The sequence below is a fragment of the Oncorhynchus clarkii genome, chromosome 2, assembly GCF_045791955.1.
Source record: "Oncorhynchus clarkii lewisi isolate Uvic-CL-2024 chromosome 2, UVic_Ocla_1.0, whole genome shotgun sequence".
NCBI lineage: Eukaryota > Metazoa > Chordata > Actinopteri > Salmoniformes > Salmonidae > Oncorhynchus > Oncorhynchus clarkii.
In genome coordinates, this window is record NC_092148.1 from 61,456,639 (window position 1) to 61,478,960 (window position 22,322).

The window sequence follows — 22,322 nt, forward strand, 5'->3', positions numbered from 1 at the left end:
ATCAAATCCTAGAATATTAAAATCAGAGAAACAAGGCATAAGAGGCTATATCAAATACGTTCCGAAAATGTTTTGGCACGGTGAAAATTACAATCAATGTTAAGATTTATATTTCCACATTCTCAGCAGACAAATCATAAAAGCAATTGTGTTGTAAATTTCAGACTGGTTTCTAAACCAGCACAGGTCTTGACCCAAGGACTCTTGGGTCAAGGCCTTTTATGCTATTACTTCTGTCCCTCTCTGATCATGACTAGAATTAGGCCTTGTAATGCTTGTTAATGCCTTCTAACTTCAGCTTATGCCTTGCATAATGTAATCATTCACTTTACAAAGTAATTAAATACATTTGTATTGAGAATTCCATTCTCAGACATTTCTTGATTGCAAATATAATGTTAAATGGAGTCAGATAAACATTTTATTAGGCTAATTACAAATTTGAATCATGGGTCGCATGTGTGGTATAAATACAATACATAGACCAAATATTACCCCAGTCTCCGTGTGTGTACGTGTTATACTGTATCGTCTCTCTCCGTCACCCTTCCCCCACCTTACTCATCTGCGGCTCCCATCATGCTCATTCGACATCGCCAACACACACACCACGGGATGTGTCCATCCTCTTTTCTCTCCCTGTTCACAGGGGAAAGAGGAAGGAGCCAGGCCTAGATACCACTCTCTTGGGCCGTGTCTGTGTGTGTGGTGTTGTTATGCAGTTGTTAAATCTGTCACATTCATTTTTTTTGTTGTAGTTCTTGTCCATAGGTTAATGTATGGATTCTCTGTGTAATTGTTGCTTGGTGTGTGTGTTTTGTGTGCTTGCGTGTGTGATGTGTTGTGTGTGGTGTGATGTGTTTTGTGTGATGTGTGTGTGTGTGTGTGTGTGATGTGCTGTATGTGTTGTGTGTGTGTGTGTGTGTGTGTGTGTGTGATGTGCTGTATGTGTTGTGTGTGTGTGATGTGATGTGTGTGTGATGTGCTGTATGTGTTGTGTGATGTGTGTGTGTGATGTGTTGTGTGTGTGTGTGTGTGATGTGTTGTGTGTGTGTGTGTGTGTGTGTGTTTGATGTGTTTCCCAGGTTGAGACGTCCACTGAGAACTGATGAAAGGAACGAGGCCTGTGACTGATCCGTTCATCCTGATCAGGGGAATTCTACCTCTGTCTTTTTCTCTTTCTCAGTCTCTCTGTCTTTTCCACTCTAAGCATATGACCCACTTTTTACTACAGCCCCCCCCCCCCCCCCCCCCCAGAAGATTGGCCTACAGAGAACTGGACAGGGGACAGAGAGGGAGAAAGAGCAGAATTACTATGAATAAATGTTTGTAATTGTATTGTGAATGTTCACGAATGCGCCCCTGTGTGTGTGTGTGGGGGTGGATATGTGAGAGAGAGAAGCGAGGAAGAGAATGATGCTGTCATGGTATGTTGGCACCACTGACTCGGTCTTTGTGCTGTGAAAGGCAGCCATTCTGGGTGTGTGAGTTAGTTTTTGTCTGTGGCTCTGGAGGAGGTGAGAGGCTGTCTTTCAAAGGGACTCTGTACTGAGAACACAAGGCCTCAGCGTTTAGGACAACACAGTCAGGAGAGAGGGAAGAAAAGAGCCCTTTGTCCAGACCAGATAGAGGCGGAATACTGGGCAAGCTTTGAAGTGCTGTACAGAAAGCATGCGAATCATGCATCTTTTTACACAGGACAAGCAAGATATTGACTACTTGTGATAAGTAACTCGGGCTCTGCTCAATATTCACACAACGTTATGGTACATGCTTGTCGATTCACTGAAGCCATCTGTGCAGCAGACTAGGCCAGGTACACGGAGGTCCTTTCCTGGAACTCAGAGGCAGACCCCAACCACACTCAGACCCATGTATCAGGGGGAAGGAGGAAAAAACCTGGGTACCTTCCTCCTGATACATGTATTGTACCAACAACACAGAGATCAATGTCATCAGCTACTCATATTGCAAGATGATTTGAACTGAGAGGTTCAGAAATCACTTCCTTTGTCAGTGTGATGCGCCACCATGGCAGGATGGGGCCCGTTCTGCTGCTGCGCTGTAACGCCGTGCGGGAGGTAAAAGAGTGAGATGGAAAGAGAGCGAGAGAGAGAGAAGAAGGCCATTAGCATTCACAGGGTGTTGTTTGGTGCTGGCGCCGTCCCTCTGCGCCGAATCAGGCGTCGTTGATTAATTTCAGCCTATTAGCACCCCCCTTTCCTCATCTCCCGCCTCTCCCAGGTTAATTCCATGCCAGCGTGCGGAGTCGGGGGCTGCTGGTGTGAGCGATGGAAGAGGGGTTGCCAGGGAGCATGTTGTTGTCAGGACTGTATTAATGAGCACACCACTCTGGTCCTATGGACAGGGGGACTGTGTTTCTGGCTGCGTGCGTTTGCTCTGTCGAGGCCTGGCCTAGTTTCTCCTCTCATCAGGGATCCAAGGGCTGATGCAGATCACCTGACAGTGGCCCGAATGCTCAACCCTGGGTATGTGTGGGTGTGTGTGGGGGATGTGTGAAATTGACAGAATGGTAGAAATTGTGTCATATTTAGTGTGGAGACAACAAACCTATGGTGCTATTAACCTTCCTGTAAGTGGTGTGGTCTATATATTATCTTGGGCCAAAGTTTCTGTTATACTGAGTTTTCACTGGTTTTTCACGCTCAACAGTTTCCCGTGTGTATCAAGAATGGTCCACCATCCAAAGGACATCCAACCAACTTGACACAACTGTGGGAAGCATAGTCCGTATATGTTCTGTAGTATTAGGTTTCTCCCCCCTTGATAAAAGGTACCATCTCTTAAATGTTGGATCACATCCTGCAAGAATTACAGACCTTTTAAAGGATCTTTCACACACTTTGTTAGCATCCCAGTGTAAGAAGTGAGGTCAGATAGTGGGTAGAGGCCTGTGGTAGAGGCCTGCCAGGCTCTGAAGGCATTCCTCTGCAGGAGCCTCTGCTGCATGCCCATCCTCCACAGCTGGCCACAGCACATCTGGCCTCCACAGCTGGCCACATCACACCTGGCCTCCACATCTGGTCACAGCCCACCTGGCCTCCACAGCTGGTCACAGCCCACCTGGCCTCCACATCTGGCCTCCACAGCTGGTCACAGCCCACTTGGCCTCCACATCTGGCCTCCACAGCTGGCCACAGCCCACCTGTTCTTCACAGCTGGTCACAGCCCACCTGGCTTCCATAGCTGGTCACAGCCCACCTGGCCTCCACATCTGGCCTACACAGCTGGCCACAGCCTACCTGTCCTTCACAGCTGGTCACAGCCCACCTGGCCTCCACATCTGGCCTCCACAGCTGGCCACATCACACCTGGCCTCCACATCTGGTCACAGCCCACCTGGCCTCCACAGCTGGTCACAGCCCACCTGGCCTCCACATCTGGCCTCCACAGCTGGTCACAGCCCACTTGGCCTCCACATCTGGCCTCCACAGCTGGCCACAGCCCACCTGTTCTTCACAGCTGGTCACAGCCCACCTGGCTTCCATAGCTGGTCACAGCCCACCTGGCCTCCACATCTGGCCTACACAGCTGGCCACAGCCTACCTGTCCTTCACAGCCCACCTGGCCTCCACAGCTGGTCACAGCCCACCTGGCCTCCACAGCTGACCACAGCCCACCTGGCCTCCACATCTGGCCTCCACAGCTGGTCACAGCCCACCTGGCCTCCACATCTGGCCTCCACAGCTGGCCACAGCCCACCTGTCCTCCACAGCTGGTCACAGCCCACCTGGCCTCCACATCTGGCCTCCACAGCTGGACACATCACACCTGGCCTCGCCTCCATACAGGACGTGCACACCTGGATGCTTCTCACTTGATTAATCTTTCATTTAGAGAAGCTCATAACAGCTAGGAACATTCCAGTGTCCTCCATCATCAGTACTAGCACAGCTTAAACAAGTGCTGTGTGAGAGATGAGACAGTACACAGGTGAAGGGTTGTGTGTGGACTCTTCTGTGATGATTGAGGGCCAGATCTATGTCTTGTGAGAGGTGTGAAACTAATATTCCCATGAGTATTGGACTGGTTGGTTAACTTGGTTTAGGTTATTGGTGTCAGTTGAGCCTGTGAGGCTTTATTAAAATCTGTCATCAATATCCCATTAACTCCTAGCCCGCCAATCTACTGCATTAGGAAAGTCTAATGGCATTAAAGTTTCAGAAGGCCTGGCTTCACTGTGGCACTTGACGCTTTGCATCCACAGAAAAGGAAAAAGAAAGAAGCACTGGATATGGAGAAGAGAGTGAGGGACAGCGACACAAAGGTTAAAAGGTAAAGAAAGAAAATAAGGAAAACTGAATTGAGAGGTATAGTGTGAGAAGGAAGCAGAGGGAGAGGGGATCAGGCTAGTCTCCGTGGATGTGGTGATGAGGTCCAGTACAGGAGTGGGCGGCTAGCTCCGGCTTAAGCAACTCCGCACCCCTCCGTAGCCTGCTGAATTATTCACTAACCCCCCCCCCCCCCCCGCTGGGGCAGAGTGGCGACACGGAGGTCCGCCCACCCTGACCTGTGAGTTTAGAGCTGTGTCACCGCCGCTCCGCACACGAGGGTTCACGACTCCAGCCTCGGCATACACTTGTCTTCATCGAACCGATTACCTCTTAACACTGTGGTTGATGGGACACACACAGACTGTGGTGGACAGACAAAGATGTGGCGGCGCCACCAGCGGATGACCCCATGACCCTACAGAGCTCCGAGGGATGTTCTCCTGGTAGCAGGGCTGACCTCTCTCTGCTCATTAACACCGTAGATCACAGGACAGGTCCCCTGAACGGAAGAAAGTTACTCTACCCTCTCTTCAGAATGTAGTCATCAGCATAATTGTTCAGTGAAAGTGAAAATGTACTTTTGAGTTTCTGTAGCTTTATTACTGTATCTGTTATGCAGTATCTTTGTATTCACACTGACTACACAAAACATGAACAATATCTGCTCATACCATGACAGGCTGGCCAGGTGAATAGATGAAGGGGAGGAGACCGGTTAAATACGTATTTTTAAGATTCAAGACAATTGAGACACAGATTGTGTATGTGTGCCATTCAGAGGGTGAATGGGAAAGAGAAAAGATTTCAGTGCAGGGTTTGGTAGTAGGTGCCAGGTGCACTGGTTTGATTCAAGAACTGCAATGCTGCTGTTTTTTTCACGTTCAACAGTTTCCTGTGTGTATCAAGAATAATCCACCACCCAAAGGGCATCCAACCAACGTGACACAACTGTGGGAAGCATTGAAGTCAACATGGGCCAGCCAGTATCCCTGTGGAACGTTTTTGACTCATGTAATGTTGTGTGATTTGTTGTCTTCCTCAGGTAATGTGTAATGTTGTGCGATTTTCTGTCTTCCTCAGGTAAGCGACTGCAGGAGTGGATCAGTGTAGTTCTGTGCCTCTCTCTCTTCATCATCAACCTCTCCTTCCTTCTCCTCAACTTCTCCACTGTGCACATCTACAAAATCATCTTGGGCATCCGTGAGTTTCTCTAACAAATTTTTGGGGTTTCTGTTTGAAATGACCTTGAAATAGTCTGCAATTACATTACGTCTCCAAAACATTTGTTGTCTGATATTATGGCAAAAGATTTGGTAAAATACTTTTCCCTCCTTTGTTCCCCACTACAGTAATGGGGATAGTGATGGCGGACTTTGCATCTGGTATGGTGCACTGGGGAGCAGACACCTGGGGCTCTGTGGACATCCCTGTCCTTGGGAAGGTAAGGGACAGGGTTCTGAGTTCAAGGTCTTTCCCAGACCTTAGACTCATCATTTGACTCTTGAGAAGGATTACAAATGACTACAGTGCCTTCAGAAAGTATTCACACCCCTTTACTTTTTCCACATTTTGTTGTGTTACAGCCTGAATTCAAAATGGATTAAATGTAGATTGTGTCACTCGCCTACACAATACCCCATAATGCCAAAGTGGAATTTTTTATAATTTTTTACAAATGAATAAAAAGTGAAAAGCTGAAATACCTTGAGTCAATAAGTATTCAAGCCCTTTGTTATGACAAGCCTAAATAAGTTCAGGAGTAAAAGTGTGCTTAACAAGTAACATAAGAAGTTGCATGGATTCACAATGTGTGCAAAAATAGTGTTCAACATGATTTTTGAATGACTAACTCAGCTCTGTACCCCACACATACAATTATCTGTAAGGTCGAGCAGTGAATTTTAAACAGATTCAACCACAAAGACCAGGGAGGTTTTCCAATGCCTCACAAAGAAGGGCACCTATTGGTAGATGGGAGAGAAAAAGAAGAAGCAAACATTGAATTTCCATTTGAGCACCCAGTCACTACAAAGATAAATTAATACTGTCCAAAAAGTGGCAACGCAATTAACTGTTTTGCTGTTTTTGTTTTGGACAAATCCAATGAAACACAGAGTACCACTCTCCACATTTCCAAGCATAGTGGTGGCTGCATCATGGTATGGGTATAATTGTAATTGATAAGGACTGGGGAGTTTTTCAGGATAAAAAATGTACGGAATAGAGCTATGCACAGGCAAAATCTTAGAGGAAAACCTGGTTCAGTCTGCTTTTCACCAGACACTGGGAGATGAATTCCCCTTTCAGCAGGACAATAACCTAAAACAAGGCCAAATCTACACCGAAGAAGATAATGAATGTTCCTGGGTGGCCGAATTACAGTTTTGACTTAAATATGCTTGAAAATCTATGGTAAAAAATGGTTCTCTAGCAATGATCGACAACAAATTTGACAGAGCTTGTATAATTTTTTAAAAGAATAATGCATTTTTTAAAGAATAATGGGGAAATATTGTACAATCCAGGTGTGCAAAGCTCTTAGACTTACCCAGAAATACTCACCGCTGTAATTGCTGCCTAAGGTGATTCTAACATGTATCGACTCAGGGGTGTGGATACTTATGTAAATGAGATATTTCTGTATTTAATTTTCAATAAGTTTACAAACATTTCTAAAATCCTGTTTTCACTTTGTCATTATGAGGTATTGTGTAGATGTGTGAGAATAGTTTTTTTTTTTATTCAGGCTGTGGAATATTCAGGCATGTGGAATAAGTCAAGGGGTATGAATACTTTCTGAAGGCACTGTACATATCAGTCATATGAGGGATTGTTAGGCAAAACATAATGCAATCCCATTTCTCAATGAGCTATATCAGTGGTCACACCTACACTGTCTGTATACATTACCTGTACTTCTGCAAACCACCGCCCAGCACACCCACCGTCCTGCACCTGTGCTGAGAAGGCCACAACCAACCAGTCTCCCCCTTCCTGTCCCCCCTACACCCCAGTTGTGTGAAGGGCACAGCCATCCAGGGTTATTACCATACAGTAGCTCTGGATTTTGTTGGTCTTTTGTGGTTCATCCTCCCTTGGCCACTCTAAGCAAAATGTCATTCTATCCCTCAGGATATACCACTACAGTACATTTCTGCCTGCCCCCCCCCCCACGCCAGCCGCCACCACCACCACAACCACCCCACCCACTCCTCTGGGGCTGGGGTTCCAGCACCCTGGGCTCCGTATTAATGCATGAGCACAACTTGGTCATGCTCCCCTCTCCCAATTAAAGAAAAGGTCACTCTTATCCTGTCCAATTAAAAGAGCACCTGGCCCTTATGTTGTGCAGTGTGGTGGGTGTCGTCTTTGAGGTGATGAATCGCTGGGTCTGTGTGTATATCTGCTGATGATGGGGTTTATTGTTCTATTGTCAGGGGTCAGGGGTCAGGGGGGACAGGGGGAGAAAAGGAATTGGCATTTTAATCTCCAGCTCTGCTTATGATCAGTATGTGTAATGGCATCACTGATCTTCACAGTGATTTATGTTATTCTGCGTACATTATATTATGTATCGTATTTTGACTGTAAACAGACTGTTTCTATGACCAAAGCACAGCTGTGTGGTGAAGTCAGGTGTACAGACAGTACCAGAGTCATTCTACCTCAAAAAGCACAATAGAGGTTTGACACCCACCGTCTTCAATTGTTCTGAAATTGTTTCTGTGGTTAGAAACAGAAAAGATAAGCATTTCTGCAACATTATTTTATATATATATAATTTGATCTCTGAGAAATTAAGCTAATTGATTGCACCCAAATTGGCACTTTCAACTATAGGATTCATATAATATTAAATAAATGTAGTACCCAACATCCGATTTGCACAAGAAACTCTTCTTAACAATAATTCAAATGTGAGCAATCCAAATAAATGGTCAAAGCCCACAGCAATGACCAGTGTACAATATCAGTTCTCTATGATTGACAAGCTGTGACTTGGTGTATTGTTTATTCTTACTGGCAATATTTTTTTCCCCTGTTCAGAGAAATTAGCCATTGATGTCGCTTGCATTTTTCCCATAGATGAAGTGAAAGTACCAGGTTTTGCCCACTAGAAGCCGCTGTTCCTGCTACTGCCCTTTTTATCTATTATATTATATGAGATCTATACATTGAAATGGACAACTTGGGTGCAATGAATTAGCTTAATTTTTCAGAGTTCAAATAGTCTATCAACTAAAGAATGTTGCAGGAATGCTTATCGTATCTGTTTCTAATTACTGCTATGGTCCTTGGTGGTCCTTGGTGGTCCCCGGTTTTATGGGGGAGGGTCGTTAGCGAAATGGGACACACCTGGGGGAGGGTGTGTCTCGGGGATGAATACACCTTTCCCCCATACATCGAGGAGACTCTCCAAGCAGACACACTGTTATTTTTGGTTGTGGCATTTTGGGGCTACTTTGTGTTAATTTGTTTTGGCACCTCTCAACACCCCTCATTATCACCATCTATGCACGCATCCACTCACCCAGGTGTGTACCATTTCGCTGACGAACCTCCCGGCTCCGCCCACCGACATCCGATTTAAGGAAAACAAGAGCAAAGAGAAATAATTTGGCAAACAGAGTGGGAGGGTCGTCATATTACAGAAAAGGTTTCAGAACAATCTGAGATGGTGGGTGTTATGGCTTTCTGAAATGACAGGAACGACTCACCACATATTAGACTACACATCACTAGGAATATCAGACATAATGTAAAGGAATATACATTCTGAACACCTCGACACCTAGTGTTAAAGGTGTACAATTAAGCAAAAACAAATAGGTAAATAGCCCAATTGTTAGACAGGGACCTTTCTTAAAGATGCGTAGTGGTCTACATGTTGGCTGCTGTATGTTACTGTACTGCAACAAAGGCCTTGTTCTCCTCTGTAATATATTCCTCAAACATACCTGTGCCCTGGTGAGGCAGAGGGGGGCCGTCCTAGCAGAGCAGACTGCCTGCCCCCTGTAGTTCCAGCTAAGGGGCCCGGGCCTGCTGCCTGCACTCCTTTCATCAGCAGCCTGTCTGGTTGGAGTTCCAGAACGGCTCAGTCCCTGTTCAGCCTGCCGCCCCGCCGTGCAGCGCTTACTGCTCTGACTCTGTAACATGGCCGCTGCTTGCTGTCGATCCTTTCGCTGTCTGGGATAATTAGGATTCACCACCTGGGAACGATCGGACTTCAGAAAGAGCGGGGGAATTTACAGACATCTAGAAAGGAGTGCTTTAAGACCCTTAACCAGCAGATTAAAGGAAACACTTAGTGGATGGATACGCCGTTTTGTCCCGAGGTTCAAACAGGAAAACTTCACTTGAGGGAGAATCATTAATGACAGTGATTAGAGGAGAAAAAACTCTAATTGAACGTCTTAAACCAGTTCAGTCCATAGTCGAGGGTGAGGGGAGGGACATTTCCTTTCCATGGCCGGGTAACCAGGACGATGGTAGATGTGAATCCTGATTAGTGAAAGGCAGGCGAGGCAAGCCGTTAAACGATGTGGGATTAGTGCTGGTGTGACTCGGGGCGGCTGCAGTGTGCCGAGGAGTCCACACACCCGCTCTGTGGGCCGTCTGGGGTTTATCACTCCTTTAATCTCACAGACAGACTGGGAGAAGAGAACGAGAGGAACGGAGAGGAAGAGAATTGTCAAAAAATTGACAGATATTGAGACACTGCTGGAGCAAGGGACACTGTGTCCTCAGATATACATGTGATTGAGTTCTGTCCACAAACACAGGATAATAACTTTTTACCGTCAGTGACACGCTATGGTAATTTGGTGCCAAACGATTCCTCTTTTTATGTGGGAAATAAATGACCTTCATTGTGTATTTTCTCTTTGTGCTCATGCGATTCTCTCTCTCTGTCCCTTTCATTTGTGACGCCCACGCTGTTACAAGCAGGTGTCTGTGTCAGCTTAGCGAGGTGCTGGTTGTGAGTGACAGGCACCGCTGTTACAAGGTTTATTATGATGCTGGATCAGAGCCATAGGGCTGTGCAGTTTTATAGCAAGTTATCTCTTTGGTCCTTTTAGCGTGATGGAGAGGCTTCCCCTCCAGCTTTCATGTACACTCCTCTACAGGGCAGTCATGAGTTTAACTGTGAGACCAACTCCAACCTCTAACCCAGTGGTTCCCAAACTACGTGGTGTCACCTGACATGAAATGTATTCAAATCTGAAAGATACAATTCAACCAGAGAGCACCCTTAGATAATGGGAAAAGGTCGTACTTGACCGTTGCTCTTGAATTATTCCCACGGTGAATGGCTAAGCCCGTTACGCTATGTAACCACACACTATTGCAGAGACTTTGATATTACCACCTGCAATTGATATGGTGAAAACAATGAGTGGGGGAGGCAGAGGCACAGCAACTCACATCAGTGCCTTCGTCAGATAACACTGTTGAGCGAAGAATGTGTGCTATTGCTAGAAATGAAATGAAAACTGACTGAACGACTCAAACTCCTCAGCTTCTGCTCTCCAAATGGATGTTAGCTGTGAGGGCCAAGATGCCCATGCATTAACTTTTGTCCGCTACACATGTCGGCGGATTCTATTCACAACATCTTGTTATGTCTCATGATTCCCGAGCATGAAACAGCACAGGGGATGTTCAGTGTGCTGTATGGCTATATTGACAAAACAGATTTGATGGAATCGAATGGTGTGCTTTTTGCCCAGGTGGGGCTCCATCTATGGCGGGACGGTGGGCAGGCCTCTGCACTCTAGTTATAATTGTGTCTCCCTCTGCCATATGGACACATTGTATGATACACCGAAACAACTTTAACTACATCAAACCACATCCATTGAGCAAACGCCTGTTCACAAATCTATGTGGAGATATGGGATCAGAGCATGGCAATGTTATATTTCACACCATGGCTCGTGGTTATCAAGGGGGAGTGTTGGAAAGATTTTCTTTTTATTTATTTTTACCCCTTTTTCTCCCCAATTTCGTGATATCCAATTGGTAGTTACAGTCTTACAAGGAAATCCCAGCCGGCCAAACCCTCCCCTCATGGGACTCCCGGTTGCGGCCAGCTGCAACACAGCACAGGACTGAACCTGGGTCTGTAGTGATGCCTCTAGCACTGCGATGCAGTTCCTTAGACCGTTGCCCCACTCGGGAGGTCAGAAATAATTCTTATTGGAGAGAGAGTCTTTCAAAGCGAACCATGTCCCCTTCCCTCGGCTGTGCTTGTTTCTAACAGAACACAGCATCAGTAAGTGTCCCACATGAGTGATGGCTGCTCACCTCCAGCACTTGGAAGAGCACTTTTGGACCTACTTCCCAATCCATTTGACTGTGATCCTGACTCAGTTGACATACCGGTAAGTGAAATGAAACAGCTGATTGAGCTGTCATGTGACCGAATGCTGCAGACAACGTTCATGGATCATTGTGGAAGATTTTTGGTTCCTGACTGAAAGGGAATACCCTGCTGTCTCCCTCTGAGCATTAATGCCGCGTTCAAAACAACTGGGAACTCGGGAATCTCAGAATTCCGACTTGGGAACTTGGGCCTCTTTCTAGAGCTCAGACTTTACAACCTGAAGTTCACTGACGTCATGATTTGACCTCTTATTTTTCAGAGTTCCCAGTTGTCTTGAAAGCACCATAGAACTCATGGTACCCTTTGCCAGCTCAAATATGTGTGAAGCTGGATTCAGTGCTCTTGTCTGCATTGAAACCTAATATTGATCCAGGTTGGATGTGAGAGCAGAGAAGAGTCGACCACTGTCAACCACACCCCCTGACTTTGAGAAGTTCCGACATGACATGCATCAAGCACACCCATCTTATTAGTGGTGATGAGATAATTATGTCAGACTAATTTGCAATTGACTGTCATAGCCCCACATTAAAATTACATGATGGTGAGTTGAGAATAAAATCAGAAATACTGTTAGAATGTTTTTCAATAGACTGCCATAGCCCCAAATAAACAAGTCAACACTGACTGTTAATTACATATTTTCTTCACATGGTTGGGGTCGTGAGAATTTTCAGATATGAAAATGGGGACATGGGCCAAAAAAGTTTTGTAATCCTTGCTCGAACACAGGTTATCATGTCTCGCTCCAGGGTTTAGGATTTATGTAAAAAATCCCATTCCCAACCATAACACACCCCCTGACGACTTACATAATATAGCTTCCAATCCTTACATCCTTCAGCATCTCTTCCCAATGTTTTAATGGACACAACACTGTGTTTTAATGGACACAGCACTGTGTTTTAATGAACACAACACTGTGTTTTAATGGACACAGCACTGTGTTTTAATGGACACAGCACTGTGTTTTAATGGACACAACACTGTGTTTTAATGGACACAACACTGTGTTTTAATGGACACAGCACTGTGTTTTAATGGACACAGCACTGTGTTTTAATGGACACAGCACTGTGTTTTAATGGACACAGCACTGTGTTTTAATGGACACAGCACTGTGTTTTAATGGACACAACACTGTGTTTTAATGGACACAACACTGTGTTTTAATGGACACAGCACTGTGTTTTAATGGACACAGCATTGTGTTTTAATGGACACAGCACTGTGTTTTAATGGACACAGCACTGTGTTTTAATGGACACAGCACTGTGTTTTAATGGACACAACATTGTATTTTAATGGACACAGCACTGTGTTTTAATGGACACAGCACTGTGTTTTAATGGACACAGCACTGTGTTTTAATGGACACAGCACTGTGTTTTAATGGACACAACACTGTGTTTTAATGGACACAACACTGTGTTTTAATGAACACAGCACTGTGTTTTAATGGACACAGCACTGTGTTTTAATGGACACAGCACTGTGAAAGCTACTCCTACCAACCTAGCACAAGTTCCAATATTTGCCATGGCCCTTCGACCCGTATTTGAACCAGTAACAACACCTGATGACCATTTTATTGTTTTGGGAAATCTTTGGTATTTTGTTGCCCCTCAGATAATGAGGAGGTGCAGACTAGGTAGACCTCTGTCTGTGACTGCAATTGATAGCCCATCTTACCTTGTGTCTTACATGATTGGATTACACTGAATATTCAGATTTAAGTGAATTATCATAATGATATTCCTCTAACTACCTCCCCTCCTCCTCTATCTTGTTCTCTTTTTCTCCAGGCATTCATCCGCCCATTCCGGGAACACCACATTGACCCCACAGCCATCACTCGACATGACTTCATAGAGACCAATGGGGACAACTGCATGCTTACAATACTGCCCCTGGCACATATGGCCTACAAGTTCCTGACGTACCAGCCAGGTGAGAGAGAGAGAGAGAGGGGATGGACACACACACCCATGAATTACAACCTGAACAAGGTCTCATCCATAAAGGATGTGTGTGTGACACAATGTGGAGTGGAGCTGTAGACAGATAGACAGACGCGGGTTACTCTCAGACCATGACAGGGTGATGTGTTTTACGAGAGACATGATGTCAGGGCTTCAGGGTGGCTCGGAGCGAGCCGGAGGTCACTGACCCTGTCATGAGCCGTGTCACAGTAAGAGGAGACAAAGACGGGGCGGAGGGCAGGTAAGCCTTGCGAGGGGACAGGGTGACATCCACACCTATCATGTCTGCTGCTCGCTGAGTGTCAGGGTGAGTGGAGAGGGGGACATGGAGGAACATGCAAGACCAGTGTGAGATTGGAGCCAAACAAACCAGACTTCACCACAACTTTATAGCCTTTCTAGTCATCTCACCAACACTGGTTCTCCAAAATATGCTGATAATATGGTACTGTTTCATACTTGCAAGTGAATGCCTTAAATAGTACAAATTGGGCAGTATAAATAGTATAAACTCATTTACATGTGAAGATGCTTCATGTACTGAAACCACCTTGTCATTTTCAATGAATGTCACAATTCTCTCCCTCAACAACAAATCCCTCTCTCTCTCTCAGATGCCCTAGCAGAGACCTACCCCTGGCAGTGCTTTGTGTTTGCACTGGCTGTCTTCGTGACGTTGACCAACCAGATCCATAAGTGGTCTCACTCCTACTTTGGTCTTCCCCGCTGGGTGACGCTGCTACAGGACTGTCACCTGGTGTTACCACGGAAACACCACCGCATCCACCACGTGTCCCCTCACGAGACCTACTACTGCATCACCACAGGTACTGTACAATACTGTACTGACATACCGCCTACTACTTTATCACGTCAGGTACTACACTGAGGATACAAAACATTAAGAACACCTGCTCTTTCCATGACATAGACTGACCAGGTGAATCCAGGTGAAAGCTATGATCCCTTATTGATGTCACTTCAATCAGTGTAGATGAAGGGGAGGAGACAGGTCAAAGTAGGATGTTTCAACCTTGTGACAATTGAGACATTGATTGTGCCATTCAGAGGGTGAACGAGCAAGACAAAATATTGATGTGCCTTTGAATGGGGTATGGTAGTAGGTGCCAGGCGCACAGGTTTATGTCAAGAACTGCAACTCTGCTGGCTTTTTCACGCTCAACAGTTTCCTGTATCAAGAATGGTCCACCACCCAAAGGACATCCAGCTAACTTGACACAACTGTGGGAAGCATTGGAGTCAACATGGGCCAGCATCCCTGTGGAACGCTTTTGACACCTTGTAGAGTCCACGCCCAGACTAATTGAGTCTGTTCTGAGGGGAAAAGGGGGGGTGCAACTCAACATTAGGAAGGTGTTCCTAATGTTTGGTATACTCAGCGGATACACTACTCTGTATATTACCTAAGAGGTACTATACAATACTGATAGACTAACTAATATACTTATTAAAAATGCATAGCCACAGGTAATACACAGTACTGTGCTTTACAGTACTGACATACTGGTTACTACTGCATCACCGTGGCTACTGTAACACATTACTGACATACCACCTACTGTAACCACAGCATCACCATGACTACTAACAGTAAGCCACTGCATATTTGCAGAAGAATTGTCACTGATCAAACATTAGTGACCTCTACAGCAGTGCAGTGTGGAACAGTATAGGTAAATTGCAGAGATCCACCTACCAAGAACACTGCAATATCATGCACCATTCCATGCTCATAGAAGCTATCCCCCTTAGACCTACCACTAGAAGAATACATAGAAGTTCATATGACAACGTACTAAACACGGGTGAGCTAACGGCTAAACCGATAAATCAAGAAGAATTTTCAAATGGATCTTCCATTGAAAGGTCCAGCCATTCAAGATGGCTGCCATCTGTGGGTGGTAGATATAAATAACATGGAAAAGCAATCTGTTTGGTTATGCGTGTGTTTGTAAGCATAGGCCCGAGTAAGAGATCCACATTGAGTATTCAGTGTGTGTCTGAGAGAGTGCACTGGAGAGAGGATGCTTGTGCGTCACCCTGTCCTCCCTATGGAAAACAGATGTGTGTGTGTGCAGAGTGGTGTTTGTGTGTGAGCTCACGCGTGTGCGTTCGTGAGCACGCGTGCGTGTGTGTGAACAATCTTCCTGACACCCTCCTCCCCTCGTCTTCATAGTCCCTAACCTCAGTGGGGGGGAGCGGCCACAGGGGAGCACCACAGCTCTGTCCCCACTCCTCCACCTCACCTGCCTGGGTCCCCGCGGCCTGCCGCCTGCCTTTGTGTGCCAGTGGCTGACAATCTCCATGTATATTTAATGCTAACCTGCTGTCAGTGCTAACAAATAGGCCTGCATGGGGAGAGAGAGGAGAAATCAAACAAATAAACGGAGCTGCTTTGCTCTCCTCTTGGAGAGAGAGGTTCACCAGAGGGACCGCAGACACACTGCACGCACAACACACTCTACTCTGTATGCATGCACAGCACTCACTGTATGCCCTCCCTGTATGCCCTCACTGTATCTGTGTGTACAGTATGGATCTCTATAGGCTGTTTGATGTGTGTGCACACAGTCGTTATATATACTGTATCCCTGAATGTGTATTTCTCTATCAATACTGTATATCGGTGTGTGTGTATGTGTGGCAATTCCTACATTGCGTCCAGTATCTTTGTGAATCCAAATAAAGTGTTTGTTTGTGTGTGTGTGTGTGTGTGTGTGTGTGTGTGTGTGTGCATGTATATATATATATATATATATATATATATATATATATACACACACAACCACGTGCGTTTGCTCCATTCCGTGTATGTGTAATACTAGAAACGTATTTGATGTCTAACCCTCCTGGGAGTGGGTGTCTGATTCTATAGCATGGCTCAGGGTGGATGTGAGGTATTTGAGTTCAGCAGGCCCTGTGTGATGTATGGTGTGTGGAGATGCGGTACATATTTATAACTGTAAGTGTGTGCATTACTCTGGTGCCAAAGCCAGATCTCCTTCCTCTCCGCAGGGAGCAAAGATCCTCTGAGAGATTCTGTATCTGCTGCTGCCTGGAACACAGTGTGGTGTGGGGGATGTGTGCATGTTTCATTTGATATCTTCCTTTTGTTAACTTGCCTAATGTATTTCTTCCAAATACCCTCGCTCTCTTTTCATCTTTCTTTTTTCCCCCCCATTCCATCCCTCTCTTTCTCAGGGTGGTTGAACTACCCTCTGGACAAGGTGGGCTTCTGGCGGAGGATGGAGAGGTTGATAGAGAGAGTGACAGGTCACACGCCTCGGAGTGATGACATGGAATGGACGAAGAAAATGGAGTGAAGAGCTCGGGGACTCTCTGGACCAGTAGGACAGTGGGGTGGGGGTTTTGGGCTGGTGGACTAAGACTGGGAAGGATTTTTCCTGCTTTTCACCCACTTCCTGTGTCTCTCTTCCTTACACTATAACACGCCTACAGTATATACTTCCTTGTCATGGCACAGCACCTCAGCAATGACACTAGTAATGCGGCCTTCTAGATACTTCCAAGTTCCATCCGTTATTTACTTTTGTTTGCTATTTGCTTTTTCAGTGTTGCAAGAGAAGCAGTCCACAGTCAGACTCTGTTTGCAATAGTAGGTTCAGTGGCAGATCTGGGGTTGACTTTGGAGATTTTTTGTCCTTTTTGTGACCCCATTTCTGTTAACTGCTCATCCTTCCATCCAATGGGCTTGTATCTCCTTACATATCTTAACCAATTAGCTGTTATTTTATTGTGTCAGTGTAAGAGGTTTCTGGAGGATGGGCTCTCCAGGGGACAAACCATGTTGCCTTCTCAGGCATTGTCTTACACGACACAGAGAAAGAGGCTGTCATCTGGATCCAAGTTGAGCTTAATGTAAGAAGGCAATCATATTGCTCCTTACCTAAGTTGGGGGAAAAACAACCAAATGTCTTACCTACAGTATGTATTGGCCTTTTAAATGTATCCATTTTATTTGTTTGATTCATTGGAATTTGTTTTGAAATGATGTTTAGATCAGTCATGGTGGAATGATGACTCAAACAAATGTCCCTCACCTCTAGTAACTACGTGACGATGTTCACAGATTCTTCCCTACTCCTTTGGTCAGGTAAGAGTAGAGAACCGCGGAGGATCAACCAGCAGGCTATTTATTTTGAAGACTGTAATGAAATTATTTCTACCTTCAAAAGGTAAATATCTGCACTTTACTGACTTACCCATAACTATGTTTATAAAAGACAGTCCTGTCAGCACGCACGCATGCACACACAGACACGCATGCACACACAGACACATATGCACACGCAGGTTGACTTTTGTCATGACTCTTGTCCTGGAGGCAGAACTGAGCGATTTCCCCTTAGATAGGCCAGCTGCAGTCAAAACCTGCCACACACACACACAGTTCCTGTCCATCATTGCATTGAATCGCTTGGACAGCTCGAAAGCAGCCATAATACACCCAGCTGAAATAAGTATGGTGTTTTCATGTTTGGGTTCATACTTAGCTTTTGGTTTTCTGTCTGGCTTTATAATGTGACATTTTTTATATTAACAGATCAGCCTTGAATTGAATTATTACTTCCCATCATGCAACTATTGTTCACAGCTAGTCTGCCTTAATGTTTTTTATCTGCTGTATGATTTAATAAAGCTCTATTAATTGAACTGAAGTTTGTTTGCCCTTTATTTGTTGAAATAATCATTGCTAGATTTTACATGTCTATATACAACAAAGAACCTCAAAATACCAGGAGATGATAGTTAAAGAATGTGAGAAAAATGTACAAGTGTGGTTGTTAACATCGCTTTCGAATAGAAAAGAAAACCTATTTCCTGTAGTTTGTGATTATGCCAATAGATGACCATCCAGATGGGCCAATGGGAGCTGCTCAGGCTGGAAATGGTCTATCGATGTGAGACCGACAGGTGATGATCCACCACTCTGCTGCTTCACCAGCTTCCTCTAGTGGCCTAATGGAAACACTGCATATTCTGTCACATTTTACCATGCACTTACAAGTTAGGTTTGAGTCAAGCCAGAGGAAGCGGTGAAGCGAGAGGCTGTCAAAATCTGTCCACGTGGGAATACCACGATAAGCTGCCTTTGGTTCAAAAACTCTCATTGTTAGGGTGGAGACAAGACCATCTCGTCATTATATACAGTATCTCTGGTAAAGTTGAGTTTTTTCCCCCGTGACTTGACTCGTTGAATTTGTAAATGAATTTGGATAGCGTTTATTTTAGACACAGCAAAAAAAGAAAACACATTTCAAGTATTTTGTTTTTGGAGATATAAAGGACAGATCACAGTTATGAGGCTGTACGCGTTGAACTTTACAAGAATGTATTTATTGTGTGTGTGTGTGTGTTCATGATTTGTGTGTGTCTATCTGTGTCTGTGTCTCATCTCGGGGATGGAGGGCGAGAGTCCATGAATAGCTTGCTGATATCAATGTCAGAGTCTTTCATGTGAGGATGGATGTCCACATCGATGCCACTGTCCTTACACTGCTGGAGCAGAGTTCTGATGTTACTCTCAGACAGACGCAGGTACCTGTACACACAGACACGTAGCATGACGTACTGCAGCAGTCGTTACAGCATGCGGCTGTTGCATTGCAATTAATACCATTTCATCTTAATATCAATATTCCAACTGCGTTATCAGTGATTGGATTCAATAGCTTGAAGGCTGCAGTGTACGTTTTTATTTGTTATCGCTTAGGTGAATAAAAAAAAACATCTTAGTACAAAACTCCAAACTGGTAACACTTGTAAAGCAGCCAGTCTTACATGTTTTAAAGCCTTTCGTTGTGCGTTCATAACACTGTTTTCACATTAGGCAATACACTTGCACGGCCCATTACACTGGTCAGTCAATCGAATGCTCTTCCCTCTGCTAGCCTCTAGCTGACTCGATGGTTAGCCCGTTTATTTGTTTTCATTTCAACAATTTACTATCCTTGATGTGCTAGATAACTTTCCTCAATTGTCCTAGACCAGGCTGATTGTAATTGTTTTAAAAATTACTTGACAGATTGAATTCAATGTACAGTGCCTTCGGCCTGGACTTTTTGCACATTTTGTTACGTTACAGTGTTATTCTAAAATTGATTAAATGTTTTTTTTTTATCTGCAATCTACACACAATACCCCATAATGACGAAGCGAAAACAGGTTTTTCAACATTTTTGCTAAGAACAGAAATACCTTATTTACGTAAGAATTCACACCCTTTGTTATCCATTGATCATCCTTGAGATTTCTACAACTTGATTGGAGTCACCTGTGGTAAATTTAACTGACGGACATGATTTGGAAAGGCACACACCTGTCTATATAAGGTCCCACAGTTGACAGTGCATGTCAGAGCAAAAACCAAGCCATGAGGTTGGGGGAATTGTTCGTAGAGCTCCGAGGCACAGAGCTGGCCGCCTGGCTGAACTGAGCAATCATGGGAAAAGGGCCTTGGTCAGGGGGGTGACCAAGAACCCGATGGTCACTCTGACAGAGCTCTAGAGTTCCTCTGTGGAGATGAGAGAACCTTCCAGACAATCCCAAAATACAGGTGTGCCAAGCTTGTAGGAGGAGTGATGAGTTCTCCAGCAGTCTCACAACTCAATCGCTAGTTGAAAACTGTTTTCTGCCCCTCCCAAAATATAGAATTTGTAGATAATTGGCCCTCTTTCTGGGACTCACCCACAAACAGGACCAAGCCTGGCATGCTGAGGAGTGACGGACTCCATCCTAGCTGGAGGGGTGCTCTCATCTTATCTATGAACATAGACAGGCCTCTAACTCCACAATGAGACAGGGTGCAGGTCAGCCAGCAGGCTGTTAGCCAACCTGCCAGTTTAGTGGAGTCTGCCACTAGCACAGTCAGTGTAGTCAGCTCAGCTATCCCCATTGAGAACGTGTCTATGCCTCGACCTAGGTTGAGCAAAACAAAACATGTTTGCCTTAGGAATCTCACTGTAATAAAGACCTCCTCCATTCCTGTCATTATTGAAAGAGATCTCAAAATAGGGTTACTTAATGTTAGATCCCTCACTTTCATTCCATCACTTCAATGAACTAATCACTGATCATCATCTTGATTTCATTGGCCTAACTGAAACATGGCTCAAGCCTGATGAATTTACTGTGTTAAATGAGGCCTCTCCTCCTGGTTACACTAGTGACCATATCCCCCGCACATCCCAACGCAAAGGCGTTGCTAACATTTATGACAGCAAATTCCAATTTACAAAAAAAAAAGACGGAGTTTTCGTCTTTTGAGCTTATAGTCATGAAATCTATGCAGTTTACTCAATCCCATTTTATAGCTACTGTTTACAGGCCTCCTGGGCCGTATACAGCGTTCCTCACCGGGTTCCCTGAATTCCTTTCGGACCTTGTATTCATGGCAGATAATATTTACATTTTTGGTGACTTTAATATCCACATGGAAAAGTCCACAGACCCACTCCAAAAGACTTTCGGAGCCATCATTGACTCAGTGGGTTTTTGTCCAACATGTCTCTGGACCTTTTCATTGCCACAGTCATATTCTGGACCTAGTTCTTTCCCATGGAATAAATGTTGTGGATCTGAATGTTTTTCCTCATAATCCTGGACTATCGGACCACCTTTTTATTATGTTTGCAATCGCAACAAATAATCTGCTCAGACCCCAACCATGGATCATCAAATGCTGTGATATAAATTCTCAGACCCAAAGATTCCTAGATGCCCTTCCAGACTCCCTCCACCTACCCAAGGATGTTGGAGTACAAAAATCGGTTAACCACCTAACTGAGGATATTAATTTAACCTTGCATAATGGAAGGGTGAACTCTAGTTCTGTTCAGGACTACACGACGGACAAAGACACCCACACGCAAATACATTCATGATTTCTTAGTCCAAACAGGAGGCTGTTTGTGTGCAAACTATATGATTAATGTCAAAATAATTCCGAAATGTATTGACGATAAGTGTCTTTTGCTCTCTCTCTCTCTCCATGTTGTTGGGTAAAATGCCATATTGTGTCAGTCCGCTAGGGACTTATTTCTCATGAATCAAGTGTGTTATTATTTAGTTAGCTAGTAATTAAACAATTAAACCAATTTGTGTAGGGCTGAATCATGAGCACGGCTGGGTTTTTTGCAGATGCATGAGGTTACGACTGTTCAAAATGATGATATGATAAGAGGTAATGATTAATCATGTGACTGTTCAGAATGATGATATGATAAGAGGTAATGATTAATAAGATTACTGTTTATCGATGAAATAGATACAGTATATACCTTAATTCGGGAGATGGTAACTCTTTAAACAACCTATTCTGTGGTACCCCAAATCCTAATTAGTTAATTGTTACATGATTAATTTAGTGGATTAAATAGTTAGTGGATTAAATAAATAACAATCATCAAATTAATGAAAGTAGTCATGATACTACATTTCGATGACACATGGTGAAGCCCCAAAATTGCCCTCCCTGGAAGCCTGTGTTTCAGACAAAAGGAAGTGGATGGCGGCAAATGTTTTACTTTTAAACTTGGACAAAACAGAGATGCTTGTTCTAGGTCCCAAGAAACAAAGAGATCTGCTGTTGGATCTGACAATTGTTGTACAGTCGTC

At 44.6% G+C, this 22,322-nt stretch overlaps 1 protein-coding gene across 1 annotated transcript in view; it reads left to right on the forward strand.

Annotated features, from left to right (window-relative positions):
- The window catches only part of LOC139371117 (plasmanylethanolamine desaturase 1-like), a 33,335-nt gene extending 14,976 nt beyond the window's left edge, over positions 1-18,359 (forward strand). The window contains exons 3-7 of the mRNA XM_071111199.1: positions 5,376-5,495; positions 5,645-5,736; positions 13,488-13,632; positions 14,279-14,491; positions 16,887-18,359. Of these exons, the coding sequence (XP_070967300.1) occupies positions 5,376-5,495; positions 5,645-5,736; positions 13,488-13,632; positions 14,279-14,491; positions 16,887-17,008 (692 nt within the window). The 3' untranslated portion in view covers positions 17,009-18,359. The remainder of the gene's footprint in view (positions 1-5,375; positions 5,496-5,644; positions 5,737-13,487; positions 13,633-14,278; positions 14,492-16,886) is intronic.
- Positions 18,360-22,322: the final 3,963 nt, after the last annotated feature.